The 27284-nt window shown below is 34.3% G+C and overlaps 1 protein-coding gene across 1 annotated transcript; it reads left to right on the top strand.

Annotated features, from left to right (window-relative positions):
- Nucleotides 1-2678: 2678 nt before the first annotated feature.
- On the top strand, nt 2679-26297 carry LOC144963090 (heterogeneous nuclear ribonucleoprotein U-like protein 1). The gene is made up of 17 exons (XM_078896734.1): nt 2679-2918; nt 6630-6700; nt 7065-7338; nt 8432-8611; nt 9232-9371; nt 10190-10286; nt 11590-11702; nt 12144-12299; nt 13104-13211; nt 13374-13496; nt 14958-15086; nt 20134-20302; nt 21086-21250; nt 22306-22431; nt 23536-23600; nt 25085-25162; nt 25490-26297. The coding sequence occupies exons 1-17, from the start codon at nt 2783-2785 to the stop codon at nt 25619-25621; spliced, it is 2262 nt and encodes a 753-aa protein (XP_078752860.1). The 5' UTR covers nt 2679-2782; the 3' UTR covers nt 25622-26297.
- Nucleotides 26298-27284: the final 987 nt, after the last annotated feature.

A 27284-nucleotide genomic window follows, 5' to 3' on the forward strand; every position in this document is an offset into this window, starting at 1 on the left:
TAAAAATAAAATAAAATAAATTTGTAAAAAAAAAGAATTATATTTATTGACTTGAATTTTCTTTTTTTTTTTTTTAGCTAAAATGAAAAAAGGCCGTTTTGCCATACAACAACAAAGGAAACCTAGGAGTGTCCATCGTTTTCTTGTAGGTGGAACTTTTGCTGACAAATTTTGCTTAGTCGACGTCATTGGTGAATTTCCTCTATTTTGAAATGATAAATCTGTGTCACCAACAATATTGTTCTGTTTGTTTTTTTTTTTTAAAGGAAAGGAAGGAGTTGAAGTATCGATATTAAAACTCCATCCAAAGAAATGTAAAGTTTTACGAATCAATACCAAAATTAAGCCACACAGAAATGATTAAAAAGACTCGACGAAAAGTTAAAGACAGCCACAAAGGCTGAGTACCTAAGTGCAGCACTGGACAGCAAAGGGCCATGGAACCACCCTTTAGAAGAAAAAAAATTGCCACAAAACTTACAAGCTAAACGTTCTCCAGCTTTACCTTCTACCGTGTCCCAGTGCAGCAAAAGAGCCCTGCGAAACCACTTTGGTAAAGCCCAGCTTGAAATACGGCTGCAGTGTGTGGGACCCCAAAGAAGAAAACCATAAAAACCAGAGCATTAAATAGAAAACATTTCTTGTCTCTGGAGGAGATGACACTATTCCACGCTGCACACTGTAACAGTATGGATTAGATTGGATTGACCTCCCAGAGAAAGCTCGCTGCCCCAACCCCTAGCAGGCCAGCTGGAATTGAATTTCCATTTCATAAACCTGAAATATTGTGTGCAAAGGGGACGATGTGCAGTGTTTTTCCAATCATGACTAGCTCTACACCGTTGCCACCGTGGGCCGTATGGTGCATTGTCTTGTAAGTTGCTGATGTCTATTCTCCAATCAGTTAACGGTTCAAGTTTGAACCCTGTCACGACCACCGGCGCTCATGTGACCGCATGTTCGAATCCTGTGCCTGGTCCAAGGTAGCCTCGTAGAAAACGGTATGGGCTGCCTAAAGGGGGGGGGGGGGGGGGGGGGGGGGGGGGCAGTTGAGGTCAATAGAAATTTCGTTTCATCAAAGATGTCCGTTTTGTCAAGGCGAGTGCCGTGAAAAATCCTTAATTTTATAACTGTTGCATGCGCGTCTCTTTGGCTGGGCAATATCTACAATAAATGGTATCGATAACAGAAGTGTTGACTCTCTCTCTCTCTCTCTCTCTCTCTCTCTCTCTCTCTCTCTCTCTCTCTCTCTCTCTCTCTCTCTCTCTCTCTCTCTCTCTCGAAATTTTATACATTTTCATGGGGATCTTTTTCAGGAGACGCACCACCCGCTTGATTTTTACTAGAAGAAGAAATTATAATGTATTGTCAGTCAGATTGTTCCCTCACGCTTTGGCATTTAATTTTGTAATGATGCCATGGTAACTTATTAGGTTTATGTCATAATGTAAATGTAAGCACTGTGATATTTTGATGATACTTTTTGTCTTCGTAGATAGACCATATCGGTGTGTGGTTTAAAAGGCAGAAATTGGTACGAATTAATCACAATTATCTGGCGTATAACATTAGAACAGTTATTTTCGGCTGGTGTATCTTATTGTTATGTGCCAAATCTAACAAATGCAAATACTCGGGAAAATTATGAGAATGTAGATTCTAAATAGAGCAATATTCTACTATCAGATGTGACGTGACACAAGATCTAGCCATCTAGGGTTTTGATGATAATAAAATCAACGACGATGATGGTGATGACGACGACGATGACGACGACGATGATGATGATGATGATGATGATATTAATGGCAATAATATTTATAATAATAAAGACTTACCGAGTTAAGGCTTTTCGATTCCAAACCATCTGCTTCTTTACGCATGTGTCAATTCTTTCCAAAGTTCACGGTCCTTTACTGTAGATGATAATGTTAGAAGGACTTCCTTTGATTTTAGTTCTTGATTATTTTGGACGTGTTTAGGTCTCTATTTATGACAGTATGAATTCACATGGGTGTTCTACCTTTATATTTAATTATTTCATCTCTTCTGTCCGAAAAATTCGCCATCTTGCCTCTTGGATTTGAAAATAAAGGGTTCTTTCATTGTACATAAGCAACAAAAACAACAACAACGATAATCATGATACAAATAATAAATTAGATATTATTATTATTATTATTATATAATATAATAATAATAAATAATAATAATAATAATAATAATAATAATAATATAATATATTATATATTATATTATTATTATTATTATTATTATTATTATTATTATTATTATTATTATTATTATTATTATTATTATTATTATTATTATTATTATTATTATTATTATTATTATTATTATTATTATTATTATTATTATTATTATTATTATTATTATTATTATTATTATTATTATTATTATTATTATTATTATCATTATTATTATTATTATTATTATTATTCATTATTATTTTATTATTATCATTATCATCATTATTATCATAATAATAATAATAATAAGATAATGACGATGATGATGATAATAATAATAATATATAATAATAATAATTAATAATAATAATAATAATAATAATAATAATAATAATAATATAATAATAATAATAATAATAATAATAATAATAATAATAATAATAGTCGATTAGGGCTACCAATATAGGTACTCAGTATCGAATTCTTAGACCCTGCACTGGAGATTTAGGGCACGAACGCCATATTGAATTGTTTACTGCAACTATCCCTGGAAGAAAAGATTTTATTATAAAATGAGTGATATTGACCCAGAAAAGCTCAAAGTTGCAGAGCTCAGGGATGAGCTGAAAGCCCGTGGTCTTGATACAAAGGGGAACAAAGCTGCTTTAGTCGCAAGATTGAAGGAGTCTCTGTCTGCCTCACCAGCGGGTGAGTCAGCTTGCTCTCTCCCCACCAAATCCCTCTTTTACTTACTCTTACTTTTACATTTTGTCCTCTTGCCGGCCGGTTCCAAGTCCGAGGAAAGATAGAAATAAGAAGAGTGCAATTCTACTCATTCTTTCTTTTCTGCTGACCAAGACATTTACTTTTCGCACTTGACTCGCAATTTAAACGCACTGTCGCATGGACAGAGATCTGTAGGCTATCATCGTCTGCTCAACGTTACTTTTACTCACACTCACAACCGTGACTGACGTCTACGTTGGCACTTTGTTGATTACGTTGACCATTTTCAAAATCCAAACAGTCAGGTGGATGGGACATGAAAAAATATTTATTTTGATACTTATTTGTTTCTCTTCTACGACTAACGTTTCCAGAGTTATTTATATTTTTTCTGTTGAAATTGAAATTTTTAGTCATTTTTTAACAGTTACCTACTCAGTTACAATTAGTTACAGTTACAGGGAGTGAGTGTCTGTGATCTCTCAGACTGACATCATAATGAGTTTATTTTTAGCCTTGGCAATGGCAATGATTTAATTTCATAAATAAAATGGCGAAATGAAGAAGTTCAAATAAATGGAAAATCATTCACTCAAGACCAAGACAGTCTTTTGGAAGGAAAGTTATGGCTTTTAAAAATTCTGTTAAATCATTTTGACTTTGGACTTTGGGTTTATTGCTATTACATCATTTGGACTGATAATTAAATTTTATCCCACTCCCCCTCTCTCAATGTGTTTTCAAGATTATAACTATAAAACTTATTACCATAATTATTAAGACTAAGACCTTTATAATATAATGTGAATACAAATATATCGAAACATATGGGAAAGAAACTTGATGGCAAAATTAAATAAATTAACGAAGTGACTAATTCTCTGAATGCTCAGGAAAATAAACTTGATCTCTATTTCTCCAAACGGTTTCCTTTCTCAATATTTTTTCGGGTTATTTGCGAGTGTCCGTGTGAATGTGTATGCATTTTTTGGGATTTCTTTTGCCAGTGCTTGGGCACTCTTGTCTTTTATTCTCAACTTTCTGTTAGTGTTAGTCTTCTATCTTGAGTTTGTGCTGTCCTGTCTTTCAACCTCTGTTCCCGTCTTGAGACTTTGGCTTTGTTATTTAGGTTTACTTCTGTTCTCTCTTTGATAGTGCAGCATGAAGTGCAATAGTGAATGCGCCATGGAATATTTGCGATAGCACAACTTTTTGATAAAATCCGTCTTTGTCAACAATGTGCCTAAAAAACACTAGCTTGATGATTCGTGAGAATTCCCTGTCCACTCTTTTTTAGCATTTACTTTTGCATCAACCTCGCGTCCGTCACCCATCAGCAACTGGAGGCTAGCTGACCATTCAGAGAAATAGAGTTCAAGTTTATGTTCCTGAGCATTCGAAGAAATAGAGCCGTCCTAAAATTAAAGCAATTGGTATTTTTAAAATATTGATATTAATAATGTCTGATTTTACGAAGGAAAGAAATATAAACTTTTAAAATAACAACTATAAAATACCCATTTTTAAAAAGTTGGAAATTATATATTCAAAATAAAAACAGAAAATTATAGTACTGAAAATATTATGGACTAAATTAAAAATAATAAATAACTAAATTAAAAGATATAGATCTGAATATCGATATTGTCAAGCAGCCATGATGAGAAGATAATGAAAATATGGCATTTCGGCACAGAGTTAAAGAGTATCTGCGCATAGATATAGTTATAGAACCCAGAATAAAGTTTAGATGTTATTCTAAAGACAAGCGTTTTTATTTTTAAAACACACGCTGTAAATAAAAAAAATAAACGCATTTGAAAATTGCCAAATTTCTTGCTAATTGGCACCGTTTAAAAGGAAATTGAAAGACGAAAATGATACCTAAATATCTGCGTTATTCCTCTTTATAACAAAGTTATGCTTCTTTAATTGAACCCCCATAAATGCGAACTGCAATTTCCAGTCACAACTTTCTTAAGGGCAAGTTGGGTGACAATTTGACTCCCACTGCTGCTGCTCACTAAACTGCCTACTAAAACCAGCACCTCGTGGCAATCGCGAAAGTTTGGGTTTTGCAGTGAACATGACCACTAGTAGATTTCAGTAATTTTGTTTCAATTAAAACATGTTGCAAGTGTTGGGTATCATTTTAAAAGTCAAAAAATATGCTTTAATAATAATAATATACTTTATTCATCCAACAAATGGAAATTCGTTAACAGATGTGGCACGTTTGAAATTGGGTGAGTATAACTCCTGACCCTATTAATTATCCGATCAATTTTCTTAACGTCACAAATACTGGCATTTCCACACCATGCTGTAATACAAAAAATAAATATGAATCATTTTAATAGTATGGAAAAAAATAGGTTTATATGAAAATTGAAAAAAATGAGGTTTTTGTCCTAAAAGGTGGTGTTGATGGCGAGTAAATTAAAATAGTGAACGACTGTATCAATTTTGATGAGATTTAGCAGAGATATTCTTCAATTGATTGTCTATGTATCAAGTATAATTAAAATGTACCCATAATTTTAAAAGTTCTTAAAATTAAAAAATGGATATATTTTTACTTCCTTTGCTTTCTGAGAAATGCAATTAGGAATTAAGAATGAAATACACCATTATAAAACTTGTTTTGTGTCCTTTAAGTCAAATGATGCTACCTTGCTTTCTGGAAGTTACACTGACAATAGCTAGTTGATATATCTATTCAGTTGTAACAATGGCAGCTCGCCTAGCAGTTCTTCAATAATTAGCACCCATCCCAGAAAATATACTTTTTTTGAGCTAACAGCGATAATTTGTGGTACAACCTTTACATTTTCTTAAAGGGAAATAAGATATTTATTGAGAAAGAACAAACTTAAGAATTTATGAAACCTGTAATCTTTAAAAACAGTACCTTGACAGATTACTGGAACACATCTCTAGAAAAACATTTTTAAAAAAATTAAGTAAAAGGTGTGCATCAGCTAAAAACTCGGATAATGTAGAGATATTTGAGGACAAAATGTGTTTAAGAAATGGAAATTGTTCCTCGTATTGTCTTGTTGGGAGACAAAGTATAAAATCTTGGGGCGAAGTTGCCTGCTGCCAGCTGGTGGCGGTGAATTTACCCAACAACAGTGGCAGTAAAAAAAAATACTCCAATTGGCTGCTTACAACAGGTCAGAAGTGAGACATTGAAAAAAACAGCAAAATTATCCGAATTTACCCTATACTGTGCGTAAAGGTTTGTCCGTTGTAGAGACTGGGAGGTCTTGAAATGATTAAAATGAATGATAGTTTTATAAAAATCAATACTTATTGTGGACGGCCTTAGCCTTATTGTTGGTCAGGAGAGAGCAGCGTAGTCAGTAGCTGGTATTCTGGGACCTGTTGTAAAATTTAGGTCAATTAAAAGCCAGCATCGCCATTGTTTGTGTCCATGTAAATAAGACTCTGGATTCCCATGACTGTGCTGTGAAGGCTCTTAAACTGGCTGGTGGAAATGGAAGAGCAGGACCATCCAGTGGCATATTTTGAGCGGTTCTAAATATAATTCACTCTCAGCTGTCCAGTGGCTGGGTAAATTTTTAGGACAGCACCTATAGCAAAAAAAAAAAAAAAAGGGGGGGGGGGGGGGGGGGCAAAACTGTGTTTTTAGGTCCTTTTTCTTTAAATTTGACTTTCAATTCTTTTCAGAGGCTGCAGAGGCTGTGGATGATGATGATGATGATGAAACAGAACCAGAGGATGCTGGTCAAGAAGAAGAGGTAGGTACATACTTTTTGTCACAGGTGGTGTGGTGTGTTCAGGAAAACACTCACCGTTTCCGTCTACCAAAAACATTGGTAACATAAATATGTTGTTTTCTGTCAACATTTATAGTCTATTAGTTAGAACAGTAGCAAAGAGTCAATTAACCTCATATTTTATTGTGGCATATTTCTAAAATAGATATGAGGGGGGGGGGGGGGGGGGGTTGTCAATAATGGTCCTGAAAAAATAAAGTAGTTATTTTTCTGTTTTTGTTTTCTGTTAATAATGGCATCCATTTAAATGACTGTCTTCTCAAGTGATGACATATTGTGATTGCTCTTCCATTACCATTAATTTTACCATCTTTATAATGTCCAGGATGCACAACAGGCAGAGGAGGAAATAGAGGAAGATAATGGAGATGAGGCTCAAATGGATGCAGCAGGGGATGCTAATGTGGTTCAGAATGGAGATAAGGATACTGAAAATGGCGGAGACGAATCTCAAGCAGATGTGGAGATGGGAGATGGAGGTGACCAGGGAGAGCAGGCTCAACAAGAAGGAACTGAGGAAGCAGAGGAAGAAGAGCAAGTTGTTTTGGGAGATGAATTCCAAACCATCGATGAGGCACCCCAGGACGATACTGAAGAGGGTAAACTTTGAGTTTTCAAAATTTAGTTAAAAAGATCTTTTAATTTATTAGGGTTTTAAAAAAAATCTTTCACCTCATTGCTAATGCACGAGCCCTGGACCTTTTTCACTACTCCAATACTACAGTAAAAACCGGTTAAACCGAGATTCAAGGATTTGGTATTCTATTTTGGTTTAAATATATTTCGATTTAGAAATACTGATAAAGTTGTTTGGGTTTTCAAGTGGCATTATTATCCCACTGCTAATATTCATCCCAGTGTCACACATAATGCATTGGATCAAATTCTTCAACTTTGTAACTTTGTGGTTGAAGTAGTAGTGTGATGTGTGTGTATGCACAAACAAACCTAGTGTTGGGGCTCTTTACTCACATTCTCTCACTGGACTCATTTTCCACATGATTACTTGGCCGGTTGTAGTGTTGTCTCTGTCAATAAAAAATTGAAATTATACCGCCTTATAGGCTTGTCCTACATGTTCAGTGTAGCTGTTGTAAAGAATTTTGAAAATGTTTAGTGGATATATATTATTGCTCAGTTTTTTAAACATGCATGGGACAGCTAAACTTATGGGGTCATTGGAAGAGCACAAAGGTGGGTAAATGTATATTTCTTCAGGAGCTCTGTATACAGCGATGAATGATGGCAGATGCTTTGAATTTGACCCTTTTCTCAACAGACTACCACTACCAGTGTAATCTTTGAGCTTAATTTCGGAAACTTCAAACAACAGCATTGTAATAATTGAAACTGTCAATTAGATTTTATTAAACACAGATTAATGATTTGATCTTTGTCTTCAGTAATCATCAACAGTTCCGAATTTAAGAATCCTCAAAAATTTCTGGCCTTAACCATATCCATTGACGCTCTCCCCACTTTCAGTTATGTTGCATTCCAAAATCACTTCCATTTTATCATCAATAAGTTTTAGTTTGTTCTAGTCAATCCAATCCCTGAGTATACATTTTTTTCATGAGATTAAGATGCTCAAAATACACTATCGTTATTTTGCATATATAGATGCCCATTGAAACTTATTGTCTATTCTCATTGCAATATTATAATTTTTCAAATTTTTGTCTTGAAAAGGTGATACAAGCAGAAAAAGAAAGCGATCAAGGTCACCTAGACACAGGCGTTCTCGTTCAAGGTCTCGTGAACGTCATCGTGGTCATGAGAGACGTCGTGAAAGATTTTCTCCAGCACCTAGAAAAGTGGAAATGGAAGACACAGCATGGGAGTCTACAACTGAGTTTGCATTTGATAGATGTAAGTACGATCACTGTAATAGTAATAGTTTCTTTTTTAATTGCAATTGCAGCAGCAAATTCACACAGTTCTGCTCTGCATGTTTATATTTTGTTGAATTTAATTGAAATTGGAATCAAATGTTGCCAATCTTAAGAAATATTGAGAGGAGAGGGGAGGAGGGGATGAAAGTATCGTTTGAACCTCTTTCCAAGTTTTTTTTTTTTTTTTTTCCTATTTATGCAGATCTTGGATGGCCAAATTATACAAAATTCACATTTTATAAATCCAAATTCTGTTTTGTTTTTTTTTGGGTTTTTTTTTTTATCTTAATATTAATAATTGAGGGAAAGTTTTTCTCAGAAAAATCTCACGTTAACCTAACAACAATGCATCTTTTCCTAAGCTTTTTCAAATAGTAATACATATTAATCATGGTGAAAGTTATGATTTTTTGGTCGATTCAGATTTTTTTTCTCTCTTGAAATTCAGATAAATTTTTTTGTTTAGATTCAGATTTTTTATTGAAAAAAAAAACAAAACATTTCTTGATTTTTGCACATGACAGGTCTATATGGTAATACATGTTAAAAATAGGAAAAGGGGTGGATAAAACAAATTTTTTCCTTTCACATTGACAGACAATGCTGATCTTAACCTAAAAATTGATGACAAAAAACTGAAGGCTCTACCTTTAACTATGGAAGGCTTTGCTTATATGTGGTCTGGAGTCCGGGCTACTCATGGTGTTGCAACAGGCCAGGTTGCATATGAAGTCAAGGTAAGAGAATTATTTAACTAGGAAATTTCTGACAATTATAGATACGTTTCCATTGTTAGGATATACCTCCTAAATTTTAAATGATTAGAACTTACTGCAGAGATCTGTCACATTCTCTAGTTCATGAATAAATGAGGGAAATTTTACTTTCATCAAGTTTTATTTTACGCATTTGAAAATATTTTTTTGGTTTATCTCTTCACAAGTTATATACCCCAACCTGGATTACTAATTTTATTGATTTTTTCTTGGGGGGGGGGGGGGGTTTAATCAAAGGCAATCTGTGGTTTCATTGAATTAATTTATATTTTTGGTAGCTAAACTGGAATGAGTAATCAAATTGTACTCTGCAACAGAAATTCGTAATTCTTTATTGTTTTAACCCTTACGTTGCCAATGTCAACAAATGGCGAATCCGACATAGTGTTAAAAATTTTATATTTTCTTTACCTTTTGGTTTTCTTTGTTTACATCTTTGAGAGAGAGAGGATTATAAAATTGATTAACTTTCTGTCACACAGTCACTCAAACAAATTCCACATCATGTAAACGTAAAAAAAACATGAAATCCATTTGTCAAATTTTTATTTAAATTGTTTAGAGAGCAAACTAATATTTTGTAATTTGATCAAATTGTGCACAATGGACAACTCCATAAACAAGCATTTCTTTTTAGGTCCGTTATTATATTAACAAACATTCAAACACAAACCTTCTCATATTGCATTTTTTAATGTGTGAGTGATGTTGAAAATAATTTTCATTAATTAACTTTTGCAGATTTCCAATACTTTAAGTCACTTTATATTCATATCCAGGTGTTGGAAAATCTTAAAGTTGATCATTTGAGGGATGAGGCAAATCCACATGTCCTTCGTGTTGGTTGGTCTGTTGATGCCACATCACTGAATCTAGGTAAGACATTTGCTAGCTTGCCAACTTAAATAAAATTGAAAATGTGTAGACATTAAGAATACTTGGCAAAAATTTTAGTGAAGCTAAAATGCCATTAGACCTTAGCCAGAGAATTTGCTTTGTTCATATTTTTGATATTCAAGGACAGAACACACACACACACACACACCTCCAAGTGATCACTTCTTTACCACTACTCATATAGATCTAACATGTTCTTCAAATTAATTTTTAAAGCATTACACACGATAAGTAAATATGGTACACCATGTCTATTATCTGCTATTAAACAATATAAATACCTGACACATTCTCGGATTGCATAATGTTCTGTCTGATTATCATGGTTAAAAGTGGAATAATTACAATAGGAAGGAAACAAAGAGATTTGATATTTTTCCTCTTTCTTGAAATGACATTAATCATTTGCATGACAAACATTTGCAGAAATAAAAAAGTTCTAGCATAAGGCATGAGAGAATGGTCTTTCAGTCAAATACTCAAAAAGTTATGTGTGGTTGTAAGCTTGATATTGGTATGTGCAGTATAATAGTAGTAATATGTTACATGATACCAAAGCATGGTATAATGTATATTTGGGACCAAGTTTTCCTCCTTTTTTGACAAATTTCCATTATCATCACTGTTAGAAGCATCAAAATGGTGAAAGGATATGCTTGTTAGTGTGTGTGTGACTCAGCAATTGATAAGAACAACTCAGCAATTTTTATTTCATCAGAATCTCCCTCAAAATGTTTGGTTTTCTTATATATTTAAGAATGAGGCATTAGTTAAGAGTGATGGGGCTTGACACACATAACAGTCTGGAGCTGTCAAAAGAAGCGGGTGGTTGGATGGGAGCATCACCTTTGAATCATATACCTATGATGTTCGCATGGGTGTACAATCCGATAGTGATGTCGTTTCTTCTTCTCTTTACTAGCCTATCCTGCTTCTTTGCTTTGTGATTGTATTTTTGACAGGGGATATTTTTTTTTCTGTAAATCTTCTGCCTGTTTGTTCTTGGTTATTTATAATTTAGCTTATGATATCTTAAGGTTATGATTTTGATTTACATTTGTACTATTTTTGTTAGATTGCTTGTTTTTTTGTTTCAGCGGTCTCTCATATAACCTCAATTGTGTTGGAAGAGACCTAAAGCAACAAACAAACAAACAAAACAAAAAACTGTCAAAAGAAAACCTTGTTTGCGTGATTCATTCCTGAAGTTATCACATTGATAAGAAAGTAAACTTTCTTGCTTCTTGTGAAAAGAATATTTATTTATTAATTCTTCTTTTAGGTGAAGAACCTCTTTCTTATGGCTATGGAGGAACTGGAAAGTCATCCACTGAATGCAAGTTTGTTGATTATGGTCAAGCCTTTGGGCCTGGCGATGTCATCACTGCATATCTGGTAAATGAATGAATTGACTGTTTTGTTGTCTGCAAGGTTTTTGGTTTTGTTTTTTGAGGAAATAGATTGATTAAAATTTTCATGACTTGTTTATTTGGCATTCCCTCTACCTCATTGCTTCTACATAATGTAATATCATTTGTCATTTTAATCATATTGTCTATTATTACGTTCCTCTCTGATAATGCACTCATTTATTTTAAAGCTCATGTCTTCGGTTTCTCTAAAAAAAATTTCAGTCCATTTTTGTAGAGGTCTTTTACATGTTCATATTAAAAGAGAAATTTACTTATTTTGAAATTGTTTTTTATGTGCTCTATCAAAATCGTAATCATTTGAATACATGGACTTAAAATTAGTTTCTATGTTGTCAGTCCTGTCGCAGAGACTTCTATTTCATCAATTTCTTTAAATAATTTTAATGCTTTTATGTTGCAACAGGATCTGGACAATGAACCTGCTGTGATATCCTTTTCCAAGAATGGCGAGGACCTAGGTACATGCTACGAAGTCGAGAAGGAGAAGCTAGATGGACAGGCTGTTTTCCCCCATTTGATGACTAAGAATGTAGAATTTGAATGCAACTTTGGAGGACAGGTAAATATCAGTCGGATCAAATTTACTTTGCTCTATTGCAAGGTGTTATATAATATGTCCAAAGTTCTTAAGTTTTTCACAGCATTCTTCATAATAAGGGGTACGATTTTTTAAACCTACTTATGTTTTTTGTTGATTACAGCTCTTCTTTTTTTTTTTTTTTTTCTTAGAAAATTTATAAGGGATTTCTTTATATTATAGGAAATATTCTCTTATCAACTGATAAGACATTTCAGATGTAAATGGATTACAGAATGGATAAGTTAATCAATAAATAATTGACAAAACCATGTATGTAGAATTTAGCACATGATTTAACCATGCCCAATGGGCCTCACATTGCCTCATCTGTTTATTCCTTCATTGGGTCTTATTTCCATTCCATACATTTAAAATGTTCTTTTAGATGTGGGTTAAATTTCCCGTTGATTTTGAGTAGCAAATGCAGGGATTTGTTGGAGATGGGGCTGTTTGAACCTTGGCAAGAGGAATCAGTCCTGGCATTTTGAATATTTTGCTCTAATAGAAAAGTATATTTTACCCCTATCAATAATACTTGATTTGCAGTTGGCTGTAATACTGAAGTTGTATTTTGAATACATTTTTGATAAATTAACAAGAAGTATACATTTCAATAGGATATCACCCCCACCCCCCACCCAGCTGTCATTGCATAGATAGTTGTCATTGAAAATATATGTTTAGATTTTTAAAATATTTCAAGTGATTTATGTTATATCGTTAGATCCCTGTCAATAAATTTCTCTTAATCAAATACATTCCCATTTTTCCTATTGTTTTTAGGAAGAAGCATGGTTTCCACTGAAAGAGGGATTTGTGTTCTTAGAAAATGTGGAGCAGGAATCCAGAGTGAGAGGCTCATTACCCCCTGCCACAAAAGAAGAATGTGAGGTGAGTGGATCTGAACTATAATGGCAATGTTATTGTTGACAATGTGCACATTGTTGACTTTATCCATTTATTGTAATCAAAACGTATTTGAAATGTTTAGTTTTACATGTTTTGTACATAGATTGTTTCGTTTGAATAATTGAAAACAAACAACTTTTTCAGGCGATTATGATGGTTGGTTTGCCCGGAGCAGGAAAGACTACTTGGGCTGCCAAATATGCTGAAGAACACCCAGAGAAGAGATATTTCGTTTTGGGAACTAACAACATAATCGACAAGATGAAGGTAATAAAATATATTTTAATTGGATGATATTTTGTAAATTTTAATAAATCATCCATTTGTTCAGCTCAGGCATTTCTGAAAGGAGTTCCAAAAAAAAATAATTTTTATACAGCGTAACACTAGTGCCGTGCTGAGGACCGGTCCCAAAGTGGAGAACCGTTGGCGGTCTTTACTTCTTATAACCTTTCAATGGTCCCAGCGATTTTCGCGCCATACTACTGCCCCAGCAATTCTTTGCCTCTGTCCTTTTGCCTATCTTCCACAAATCACCGCCCATCCCACTTAATTAATCTCACCCACCCCCTTTGCTATACACTAAACGACACAGACGACCATCTCCCTCCACTCTGCAAACCGCCCTTTCGTGTGTGAGATGGGGGGAACAGGAGGCGCACGCCTTGGACGATTCCATTATACAGGGTAAATTTCAAAATTTACTACACCATAATGATCGCAATGACAATGATCTATGATGAAGGCATGACCCCTCTTCTCTAATGGGTTATTGTTTGAAAAGCGCTTTACAATGGGTCCCTGACCAATAGCAACACGTAACATGTAGAAGGAGACATGACGCCTGTTAGGCGATGTTACAATTTTTTCCGACAGAGACAACACTGTTGACGACCAGGTTCTCAGTTTACACCTGATTACGTTGATAGGATGTGAGTAAAGAGTTTTCAAGGACTCAACTAGGCGCAGAGCGAGGCTCGAACCCAGGACATTCCGATCCGAAAGCGAGTGTCATAACACAAGACCACATAACCGCACATAAATAGAAAAAAGGAATGGAGATGAAAAAGCAAAACAAATAAAAAAAAACAAACTCTTCCCATACTTTTGGTCCAGCATGCCACAGACACAAAATATTAACAATCCTTTTTCTCTAACACAAACATTGACCTGACCTGCTCCATCAATCTTCGCAGACACGCGCGCACACACACACACATCTTAATGGATAGTGTTATAGCACTATTTTCATGTTTTGAGGTAATAAGCCTTCTCCACTCTCACTTTCACTTAGCGGTTCTACAGCCATCTACTGCAGGCACGGTCCCAATGTCGAAAAAGAACCAGTTCTTTGACGGTCTCAAGTCCCAACAAGCCTTGTGAATGGCCAATGTCGAAAAAGAGGTCCTTGCGGTTCTCATTTCCCAGGGACCGTAGAACTGGCAGTCCTAAACATGCTTGAGGCCGCTCCGCACTACCTAACACTTCCCTCCATAAATTTTAATCTATTGCACTAAAATTCTCTGAAGGTTTGACTATTCATTCATTTATGTTTGACATAATGTAATTGCAAAAACTATCTTCACAGGGCGTCTTTGAGTGAGCCTACGAAGTAGCCCAATCATTAACATTTTGCCTGCTTTATATCCTGGAGTTATAATCATCACACGAGGCTATTTAGTAATGTAAGTTAAGCATATTAATTTTTTATAATTTAATTGTTTTCAGGTTATGGGCTTGCCTAGGAAGAAGAATTATACTGGAAGATGGGACGTTTTGATTGATAAATCTACGAAGTGTCTCAATAGAATGATTGAAGTTGCTGCTCGCAAGAAGCACAACTACATCATTGATCAGGTATGTTATTTTTATTATCTTTATTTAATTTTCTTCGTTTGAATCCATTACTACTAATCACAGTTTATAATAAATGTGGGAAATATAGATAAGCACATGATGTTGGCTTAAAAAAATTAATTAAAAAGTAGTTATTGTTGAATACAAGATTGGTGGTCCATGGAGTTAGATTGGAAATGTTCTTTTAATTGTTTACATTGAGGTGAGAAAAGAAACCTTAAAGAAAAATAATAGAATTTATTACATACCTTTTATACAATTTTTGTGTGTAAGACTTCTCTCAATATAGTTCAAGTTGATATCTTTACTCTCCCATGGATATGCTGATGAAATCAATTTGTTTTAATACAAAATTAGATATGTCAGGATGGTTGAGTTTGTCTTTAAAAAAAAAAATAAAGAAGGTTGGAAAGAAAACGAAGTTAAATAAGATGTAAAATGCAATCACTGTCCTTGAAGCATGAGGAAGCTAATCAAATCTTATACATTATATAATAATCTGTGTGTGCAGAGAGGAATTCAATTAACTATTTTGCTGAATGCAGTCATGAGATTTTTAAAAATTGGTAACTAAATTAAGGAATTAGGTTTTAACCAAAGTTGAATTCAAAATTATCATTGACAATGATGTGCACTCGCTCCCTCAAGATTATTTGTGGATTGAAGGTCTTTCCACTAGAGTGACTGGTTTTCTGATAAAGAAATTCCATTCAAATTTATCTCTTTATCCTTCAACTAATAAGCACATAAAGAAAGAAAAATATTTTACCATTGATATACTTTTTATCCAAGCATCCATAATCAATCTTCTATACGTCTCCACTTACCAATTAGACCATCAAGAACAGTTGTTGAAGGGCAGAGTCAAATCAGGCATTGTTCTGGGATTGTCAGATCTGTAAATCCTGTGACTATATTCAGGAAGTCTCGACCTTCCAGAATGGGGCAATAATCGATCCAGTGAAAGTGTCCTCCTCCCCCTCCCAAACAAAAGCTAATTTAAAGACAGAGCCGAATGCTCCGCTACAACTATGCTATTTTATACCGTTGTTCCTCCAGATCTGCAAAGATACTGTCGATGTACAAAATTTCACTTGCTCATGAGTCGAGCCAGTGATGTTTGAGTCGGGGAATGTCCGCTGTGTTTTTAGGCCTCTACAAGTCAGATTTGTTTTTACTGACAGTGACATTATCTGATATAGTTAAACAGCGATAAAACAGCAAAACAGCGGTTGTGTTCAGTGAAAAATACCAGAAGAGAGTTTCTCTCTTTTTTTTATATTTTTTTTTTTTGCAGTCGAAATTTGCCACGATTGTTCTATCTCATCTGCCTCAATTTCAAAATGCAAAAAAATGTTGATTGTAGATTGGTGAAAAACAAACCAAAATTTAAAAAATTAAAAGGTGTTGGCTTGAGGACAAGGATGGTGATGGTGACGTTCTGATTATGTGCGGAAACTTTCAGATCCATTCATCTACTTTTGCAACATATTTAACGAGAGGTTGGCCTTTGGTAACAGCAGGGGATTGCTTTTTTGCACAATTATTTGAGTTTGCAATAGTTCACTTTTTTGTTTTCCATCATTTACAGGTCAGGATTATCAGTACCTTATATTTTTTATTCAGGGATGATGCAAAGATTTATAATTTTAGGCATCTAGGAGACAGAAAAGGCCTATCCAAGAACTTTATTAAAAATAGCAATAAAAAGGAATGCTTCGAATCAATCACACAATTCACTGTATATATATATATATATATATATATATATATCAGAGATAACTTGTAAAGGAATCTTAGGCATTAAATGAGACACTAATGATTCATTGAACATATTTTTGCACCTGTGTTTTATTATAACTGGTCATGGGCAAAAACTACTTTATTTACAAAACCACCAGCAATAGTTTGACAATAATACTCTTCAACAGTCGTAACGTCACTTCCTTCCTAATGACACATGGTAACTTAGTAACACTGGCTCTAAACTATCGGAACAATGGCGGACGCTGTATGAAATATATCTCCGTCAAGCATAAAAGCGTATCCAGAGGAAAAAACCCCATAAATTTGATCATGTTTTGACTTTTACACATTCTGATCACAAGGCATATGAAAAGTTCTAGCCAGCATGAAGAATAAAAAGTATTGATTTTCTTTGTTTAGAACCAAGATGGCCTGCCGTTGCCGGGCGGCGTGACATCAGACTACTGAATCCAATTAATTTCAAGGTTAAAGCAGATGAGAGACTTCTTATTTGCCATGGGAAAAGATGGCTTATTTTTTTAAATGCACCATCTGTATACTCTTTCAAATTATCATAAAAAACATATTTGAACTTGATGTACAAACAAAAATAACTCCTACCACCAGTTGATCATGCTCCTTTTTAATCTCAACACTTTCTTTCAACCAAAATATTTTGAGAAAACTTACTTGTAGATGAAAAAATGGACGATAGCAAATTTAAAGCTTTTTGATCTTGATGATTTTATAAGTCCAGTCACTCGGAATGATTCTGTATTTGCAATATTTTTGTTTGGACACACCACGACTAAGAAATTGTGATCCATAACACAGAAACTTATACTCGAAGTCATAATATGCCTGGGTCTGCTACTTTGAAATAGAAATATGTTTAGTTCACTCGTATTGGAGGATATAGAATGTCTTAAAGAAGAAACAATAGTTAAAACCCAAAATATTCATGAAAAAGAAAGGCAGTTGATATCTCAATGTACAATGCATAATGACTTTGAGATAATTAATAACTGATAACTAGAAATTAATGAGTTTGTTTTAATTTTGATGCCTATGATTTGCCAGCTGCCAATGCAAATATTACACAGCAATGGTGTGAAACATCCAGAATATCACTTAAGTTTTCATCATCATAGTAAGCAATCATAATTATTTTAATTTCCAAATTCTCACACGTTTTCCAGTTTCCCAAAACTCTTTAATGTTTTTCAATACAATCAACTCTCTTAATAAGAGATACTACTGTACACAATGAGAATTCAGAGTATGTATCCAATTTCAATGTACTGGAACATTTAAGAAACACAATTCCGTTGCATCAGTAATGATTTTTCGTGTATTTAAGGACGTAACTTATTTCCACAATGGAATCAAAAAGAATTATTGTATTCGAATTTCTGAATTTTTTTCATTTTTTATTCAGAACTACCTTCTGATTTGTCATGTAAACAAAGGGGGTTATTTTGACTTCACCAGAAGCAAAACATAGGCTATGGAATGGAAAGTAGAATAAAGTGGATGAATATCGAATTTTCATGACTGAGCTCTGAAGTTATTGTTTCAATTTCTTTTCTAATATGGTATTTATTGTGATTCTTTTGCGTTCCAGTTTATTTCAGTTATATTGAGACTACGGATACAGTTCCTTTAGCCTTGGTCATTGTGAGAAATGGCTATGGAGTCTCATTTCTATCCGATACAAAAAATACAAATTCGTTTGATCTCATCCACGATTTTAAAAATCAGATAATCAAAAAACAAATTATGTGAAATGTAATTCTATTTGCCTTTGTTAATAACTGATTGTTTTTATGACCCGAAAGTATTATATTTCAGGTATTGACCACCATTTTAATTTCAAAACTGGTCTAAGATATGGCTGCTGAAAGTTGAAGAAGGGTTTTATTAATTCATTTAAGGCAAGGGGGATAATATTTTGGTCTGAATTTAATTTTATTAATAGGTAAGTTGCGCGCAATTGCGTCAATTAAGAAATTCAATTTTTTTTGGTCAAAAAATCTGACTGCATTTAGCTTTTATCAAAGGAACAAAGTTTCAATGAAATTGCTTTCTTTATGTAAAAGGCTGACCGCCTTAGATGTAGAATGGAAGCCGTGGAAAGCGTTTTCAAAACATTGAAAGCCTTGTTCAGAAATATGAAATACTCTTTAATCATATTGGGCCGCTCTGGATTCATATTTTGACAGTTGAAAATTAGATAGAAAGAGGCACATTTTGTAATAAATGATTATTTAGTTATTGATTTTCATATATTAACTATAAAGATAATTACCCAGCCATGAGTATGAACTAGTGCTTGAGGATTGGCCGGTCAACAATAAATATCTCAATTTTTTGAACATTCTGAAGTGAGAGATTATACAATCACACATTTTATTTAAAATTGAAAAGTCATGAAGGGAGAGGGAGAATTAGTTTTCTGAATTTATTATATATCAATAAAAGAAAATCGTTATGTTTGAATTAAGATAAACTGGTTGCAATGAGTTATGCTCACAGAACACTATGCCAACATTTCCAAGAATACATGCCAAATAGAATGTAATTTACCCAAGAGTACTCACCTAACAATAGTCATATGCCATCATTGTGTTTATCTGTTTTCCTCGTTTTATAAAAGTTCTTTATGTCAGCTTGTCATACAAAAGGAATTACCTGGTTATGTGAGTAAATGCCTTGTTTGATACTGGAAGAAATTAATTTTAGCAAAGTATCAATAAATCCTCTATTTAAAGTAATAAAGACTTTTAATGCCTTTTAAAATGGGGAAAACGAATAGAATGTTTTCTTTTAATTGTATTCATCTATAATGTTCATTTTATTATGTCATTCATTGAGATGACTCCAGTTTGACTATAGATTATACTTTTCATGTTTATAGTGTCTTTTTTTATTTTTTAAATTTTTTTTCACGTCTTTTCTTATTTTCTTTCTGTCTTTTTCTTCCCATTCCCCAAACCCTGACTGTTGATTTCAAATAACTGCTCTATTGGTTAGTTAATTCTGTCTTTCGGGATAAAGTAAAATAAGACTCAAATAATCCATGAACAATTTGAAGTATTGCAGATGCCTATTGAGTTTGGAAATGAAGAATGAGAAAGCTTTATGTGAGAAGAATTAAGATTGAACGAAGGCAAGATGTTGAATTTGATTGAAATGTATAAATAATGGACTTAATAAAAATTGCTGGCTTTACACCACAGGCAGAAAAGCAAACTCTGAACACCTTATCCAATATTTCTTTATTATTCTGTCGACATGCTAGACAAATGTGTATGCATCAGCCCGAAGACGTAAAATGACGCCTTTTGAAGGTTTCCAGCGCAAGGCCGTCGTGGTCTTGCCCACAGATGAAGAGTTCAAAAATCGAGTGAAGCAAAGAACAGAGGAAGAAGGGAAGGATATCCCAGCTAGTGCAGTTCTTGAGATGAAAGGTAATGAAAACCTGCGGCCATGGAGCTCCCGGCCAACAATTTGGTTTGATTTTGATTATTCTACTGCTACAACGTTGATGGAATGTATTTTCGATATGAAGACAAAGCAGGTATCAAGTATTTTTTATTGCCTGACTAGTTGGAGAAGTAGAAAGTTAAAACAATAAGAAATCCTTCTGTTTCATGGCTTGGACTCTTGGGAATTTATTTGCCGGGCTGTAAGATTCAAGGCAGTTTCTTCTTTATTCATCTTCCTTCTTCCTTTTTTTTGGTCCTACTTTCATTCTCTAATAATAATAATACTTTTGTTTCAGCGAAAAGGTTTGTATATATTCTGACATAATCTAAGACTTATCTCATTACTCTCACAACTGATTTTAAATACAGTTCTTGATTTTATTTTTAAAAGAGAATTAAGATAAATCCTACAAAACTGGAGATTACTTTTCTGATGAACTCTGATAAATTAGGAAACTCATGACAGGTTCAGTTAAAAGTGAATTTTTTGAATCTCTTAATGGAACATGGTGACTCAAGACAATCATATTGTAATAAGAGATTGTCTTTTTATATCTCCACATCATTGAAAGATAAAAGGAATCAAGCTGGTGATTTTTAAAAAATAAATGGAAAGACAATTGACAAATAATAATTTATGGAATGAAAGCTCTCCATCTTTAATAAGATTTGTTTTCGTCTAAAAATTCTTTTAAAAGTTTCTTAGGAAGGAAAGCATTTTTTCTTGGAAGATTCTCATTAGTGAAATTTAATTTTCATTTTCAGCTAATTTCACACTTCCTGAGGAAGGAGTGATATTCAACACAGTGGAATACACAGAGGAAAGCCATGAGAAGGAAGACCGTGAAAAATTAGTTGAAAAGTACAGAAAGGAAGGTCGTGATGCCCTCCCACCTCCAGACAAACGTTTCAGGAGAGATAGATTTGACAGTAAGTATTTACCATAATCTTTAGCTAAATTTGAAAGATTTATGTATGGGGTCTTTAGAATGAAGAGGTCAATCCTCCTGTGCCTTTTTTTTTTCATTTATGTCTACCTTATCCAGATTGTTTTTATCTTTGTCATGGAATGTTATTACTTGGTTTTTTCCTGATCTTGGTCGAAATCTTTGGCTGAGAGGGAAATAGTCATATATATAGTATTATTTTTGGGAGAGGGTATTAAATTCCTTGTAAATCTTCAGTTTTGGGTTTGTTTTGTTTTGAACACAATCTTTTACAAGCATTTGTGTACTCTTCTCAGTGGAATCCTGCACTTGTATCTCAGACTTGTCAACCAGTATGATTTCTCATATTTTAATGCATTTTCAAAATATAATGATATGGGAATGTTGACTAAAATATGCTAAAATGCAAAAAGTCAGGATTTTTTTTACAAAAATGGGGAAAATGATTAAAGTGGAATATGTGAAGGTCATTAAATATCGTCTCCACCTTGATGGGAATCTGAGTCGCCAGACGGATGATATTCATGAATTTCATGATTTTCCTAAGAGGCAATTCTGGTATCTAGATGGGATTTTGTGTAATCTCAAACCAAGCTATGGGAGTCTCTTTGTTTCCTTTTGAACTAGTTCCCTGGTGTTTTTTTTCATTTTTTCTGTAACGCTTTTAATTTTAAATCTCCAAATTGGACTATTCATCTATTTAAATGCTTTTTAGTTTGTGGCTTATGTTGGAAAATTTGAAATTTACCATCTTAGTTGAATAAAGATTTTATGGGGGGAAAACATGAACATCAATCATCTTTTGATTCCTCTGGCAGTTTGTAATTTATGGGGTGTGAACCTGGTACTGCTGGTTACGAAGCGAAGAACATACTGCTGTGCCATTTATTTAATGAGGATGGCATTTCAGCTAAACATAATCTTGGCAAAATGGCATTGCTTACCATTTGCGTATGTCTAACCTCATACCTTAAAAGATATTTTTTTTCCAGTCTTTGCCAGTCAATTAAAAAATAAAAATTTGAATTCTCATTCCAGATCGTGACTTCCGTGGAGACAGACGAGGTGGCTACAGAGGTGGATATGATCGTGACAGACGTGGTGGTGGGTACCGTGGCGGGAGAGGAAATTTCAACTCTTGGAGGCCTTCATATGACAGGAGAGGTAATTTGTTTCATTTCATTTTTGGACACTTCCCCTTGTCTTACTTTTTCTTGTGTGCTTTCAATTGTAAATCTATAACCTTTTCAACTCTCTCTCTCTCTCTCTCTCTCCCTCTCTCTTTCTCTTTTTCTTTCTTACTTGTGTGAGCACACACGCGCATACACGAAATGGCTTTGATACAATTTTCTGATGAATTGTTAAGTGTTTTTGTGCATTTATAATGGGACTATAGACATTTTATTATTATTATTATTATTATTATTATTATTATTATTATTATTATTATTATTATTATTATTATTGTTCTTTTTCCACTGTGCATGTCTTAAGGTTTGCTTCTGGGTGGGGTTCCTGACCTACCATAGTGGGCTGGGAGGTACATACTGTGTCTTCTATCCCCTATGTCTGTTTTCCAACATGCTTTCTGTCTTTGTCTTGGAATGAGATTACTTGGTTTTGTCCTGGCCCTTGCTGGGAGGGAAACAATCAAATGTATAGTTAATTTTGGGAGATGATATTTTTTCCCTTGTAAATCATCTCTCTGTTATGCACTGTATTATGCTTTGTTTATGTATTATATGATTTGTAAACATTTGAGCGTATTCCTCTTAGTGGGGACATGTGCTTGTGTCTGGATGACTTTTAGGTGATCTCAAACTAAGTACACTGATAGTGTGCTCTTGGAATCTACAACTGTTGCCTATTCGAACCAATTCTCCTTTGCCTTATTCTTGGATGCTTAATTGTAATTCTAAAACTTTATACTATCCCGTTTTCTTCCTTTTTACTGGCGCTGATATGACCTTAATGTGTTGCAAGCCCCGTAAAACCCTTAAAAACAAAAACAGAACAAGGTTTGCTTCATATTTGTTTAGCTAATCTTCCACTAGTAATTAATGACTGTACTCAGCTTCTTATTCCTTTTTTCTTTTTTTAAATAAGTCAAAGATAAGATGATGACGTAAGTTGAGATGACCTAAAATAGTTCTTAAATGCCATTAAACTTCAAGCAAGTTCCCAGACCTTTTTTCACTTTTGATACTTGAGAATTGTATATGTTAATAAGCCAGAGGGTAATAATAATTTTTATTGCTTTTTTTTCAGGTGATTTCCGTGGTGGTTACCGAGATGATCGCAGACGTGATGACCGACGTGAGGGTGGCTATAAGGTAATAGCGCAATCTTTTCTTTTCATTGAACACAGCTTTGTTGTGTTTATTTCGCCATGAATATAGTGATGCTCAAGATGTTGACCTGCCACTTACACACACACAAAATAATTTGTCCTCAAAATTGGCAAGATTTGGATTTTCTTCTTTAGATTTGGATTCTTTAACTAAAATTTTAGACGAAAATTGCTAAAAACAATCATTTTTGATAAAAATTGGATATGTGACCGAATTGAACTACACTGCATCAATCCTTAAATTTTATGGTGACAATTTAATGTCATCACTCTGAAACCAGAAGACCAGTTGCAAAAGTTATAGGACTGTTGTACTTCCAAGGAACCATGTTTTGACATCACACTTTTGTTCCCCGTTGAAATCATTTAATGTCGGTCTATCCCCTTTTCACTGATGATGTGCTTATATGTAGATGATAAATAGTCTGAAATTAGATTGAATTCCATGTCTTACATTTTTAGCAGGCATTTAAGCGTTGACGGATCTTTGATCATTCATCTTTTTCACAATTGTATTACTATCTTAATGATTTCAAAACTTATATTCTCTGTTTTGATCTTACTGTCACCTGTGTCTCGGTGTCTTATTAATTATTTTGAATTCCTCTTAGGGGTGAACGTAATTCAATGCTTATTTTATTATGATCAAGGTGCGCTTTCCTTTTGTTGAACTGGGTGGGGATCCTGACCTCCCATAGTGAGCAGGTACATGCTGTGTCTTCTATCCCCCCATACCCGTTTCCCAATTGTTTCCTGTCATTGTCTTGGAATGAGATTACTTAGTTTTGTCCTGATCCTTGCCGGAGCTCCTTGGCTGGGAGGGAAACAGTCGAATGTATAGTTATAGTTTTGGGAGATGATATTTTTTTCCTTGTAAATCATCTCTCTATTATGCATTGTATTATGTTTAGTTTACATATTATATTAAATGATTGGTAAACATTTGAGTGTATTCCTCTTAGATGGGACCTGTGCTTGTGTCTGGATGAGACTTTTAGGTGATCTCAAACTAAGTGCATTGGTGGTCTGCTCTTGGAATCTACATCTGATCCCTATTTGTTCCCAGTTCCCTTGTCTTACTTTTTCTTGGGTGCTTTTATTGTAATTCTATAACTTTTTACTATCCCATTTTCTTCCTTTTTACTGGCGCTGATATAACCTAAATGTGTTGCAAGCGCCGTAAAACCCTTAAAAACAAAACAAAACTTTTGTTGAAGATCCTGCAGGGGTGTCCATGTGCACGACTTTAAGATGGTCACATATTGGCTACAGAGATGTATTGCCCTTTCATGGACTTCTGATTTCTGTTGAACCTGCCCTGTTTGTCTTAGGTTTTTTACTTGGTGCTTGATAGCTATAACTAAGTCTGTTTAACTATTCTTTCATCATCTTCCCTTTTGCTGTCATTGAAATAACCTAAAAGTATCGTATCTAGCGTAAAACCCTTACAAACATTTTCTTCCCCAGGGTTACAGTGGTGGTGGAGGCTGGGGTGGTGGATCAGCCTGGAACCAGGGCTGGGGTGGACAGTCTTATGGAGGAGGAGTAAGTGAAAGTGATGCTTTTGATTATATCAGGGTATTTTTTTATTTGAATTTTTCCTCTTTTTTTTTTTTTTATATCTCAGCAGGATATTTAAAGTTAGTGTTGATGTTAGAAAGTGTCGTAATTTAGTCTTTAAGAAGAAATTTTCATAAGGGATACGAGTGGGGCCTCGTCTTATAGATTATGGTATATTTGACTATAGTAAGGACCTGTGTGGTCAATGAATTTGGTGTTTTAGCATCCATGTGGAGAAATATAGAGATAGTCATGTATGGGTAGTGAAGGTGCTTTCTCTAATTACATATTTTTTTCTTCCCTTCCTTTTAGTGGGGTGCCAGTCAAAGTGGATATGGTGGTGGCTGGGGCCAGAGTTACAGCAGTGGATGGGGAGGTGGCCGTGGCAGTGGCTATGGTGGTGGCCGTGGTGGATACAGAGGTGGTTGGAGCAGCTACCGATAAGGACTGCAAACACCACACAAACATCAACCATGTTTATAATGATATTGTACATAGATGAAAAAAAAATGTTTTATTTTAATAATACCATTGATTTTATTTTCACCACAATTATTCTGTCATCATCATGTCCTTGTCTTGTTGTTGTAATATGGTGTTATTTTGTTGGGGGTCTTTTTTGTTGTTTGTTGTTTTTTGGTTTTTGGTGCAGCTGGTGCTAATACTGGGCTGTCTAAATAGTGTTTTGTTGTTTTAATGATTTTTATGTTTGCAAACAAGTTTTTATTACGTGGCCATGACTACAATTAATACCAGCAACTTTGTTTCTCATTCTCATAGTCACATCATCGATTCATTGGGAGTTGCATCAATCAATTGCATTATTTAGATTGCTCGACCAGATGTGCATTTTATTATTATTTTCTTTTTTACACCCGATACATGCATACACAAAGATAACACTCTTCAGTCTTACTTTTTAATATTTTAAAATGGTATGGAAATTATCTGAAAAATGCTACTCGACCCTTAATTCTTCAAAAGAAGGCAGCACTTCAGCATTGAATTTTAATAGAAGTAAATGATGGGTTTGTTTCATGGATTTTTATTTTACTGGTAATTAGTGTAAAATACCATCTTTATTCATTTATTATTATCAAATAAACAATTTGAAACTTAATTGGTTTTGTTTGTTTGTTTTTTTTTGTGTGTGTTGGGGGAGTCATGTTTAGTCATGTTTTGTCTGAATTCACCATAAAGGCTGTTGGTGAGGGCATGGTTTTTCATTGGCATCCCCTCCTTATCATTGTTGTTGGTGGAGTTCTCATTAGGGCGGGTAATGTTGGTTGCCCGCTGGGCCTGTGGATTCATCATCAGTCTTGCTATCCTTATCTTTCTAGCTCCCTAAATCATTTATCCTTCCCATGTGGCTGTTTTTGTTCTGGAATGGAACCATTTGATTTCACATGAGCCCCTGTGGAGCCTTTTGCTGAGAGGGAAACAGTCTGATGGATTAATTTTTTTGTGAGAAATATGTCATTGTGAGGTTTTTACTTTTCAATATTTATTTTGTGATCTGACTGTATCCAATCCTGTCCTGTAGCTGTGTCAGTGTGGAATTTTCAGGTGGTTTCAGACTAGCTACAAGTTCTTGTATTATCCACTCTAAGATCTACATCTCATCTTTGTTGAACCAGTCTCCCTTTCTTTGATACTCGATCGAGATCTACATTTTTACCCTATTCTATCATCTTTGTTTTTCTGGTGCTGAAATGATTGAAAAGTGTCACAAGCACTATAAAATTGGGTGGGGTTTTATTTTTACCTATACTGGGCAGTGAGGTTACTTGCTTCTATACCCCTATTTCGGTTTTCCAGGTTGCTTTCTTTTTGTCTTGGAATGAGATTTCCTGGGTTCTGTCCTTGTCCTGGCCTGGCTCGTGTCTGGATGTTACTTTAGGGTGATCACAGACTGAACGCATTGGCATTTTGTTCTTGGAATTTATCTCTTTCCTATTTGAGCCAGTCCCCAATGTCTTTTTATCTGGTGCTTTTTTCTTTTTTTTTTTATCTTATCTGGTGCTTTAACTTCTAAATCTATAATTGTTTTACTACTCTTCCTTTTAACTGGCGCCGAATTGACCTAAAGGTGCTGCCTGCATACGCC

This window comes from Berghia stephanieae, chromosome 1 (genome assembly GCF_034508935.2).
Source record: "Berghia stephanieae isolate SIO BIC M18660-M18661 chromosome 1, UCSD_Bste_1.3, whole genome shotgun sequence".
Taxonomy (NCBI): Eukaryota; Metazoa; Mollusca; class Gastropoda; order Nudibranchia; family Aeolidiidae; genus Berghia; species Berghia stephanieae.

Excerpts from the sequence above, each read along its gene's own strand:
- LOC144963090 (XM_078896734.1), top strand. The coding sequence starts at position 2,783 with ATGAGTGATATTGACCCAGAAAAGCTCAAAGTTGCAGAGCTCAGGGAT. Across the intron at positions 2,919-6,629 it reads TCTGTCTGCCTCACCAGCGG|AGGCTGCAGAGGCTGTGGAT; the intron begins GTGAGTCAGCTT and ends AATTCTTTTCAG. Across the intron at positions 6,701-7,064 it reads ATGCTGGTCAAGAAGAAGAG|GATGCACAACAGGCAGAGGA; the intron begins GTAGGTACATAC and ends TATAATGTCCAG.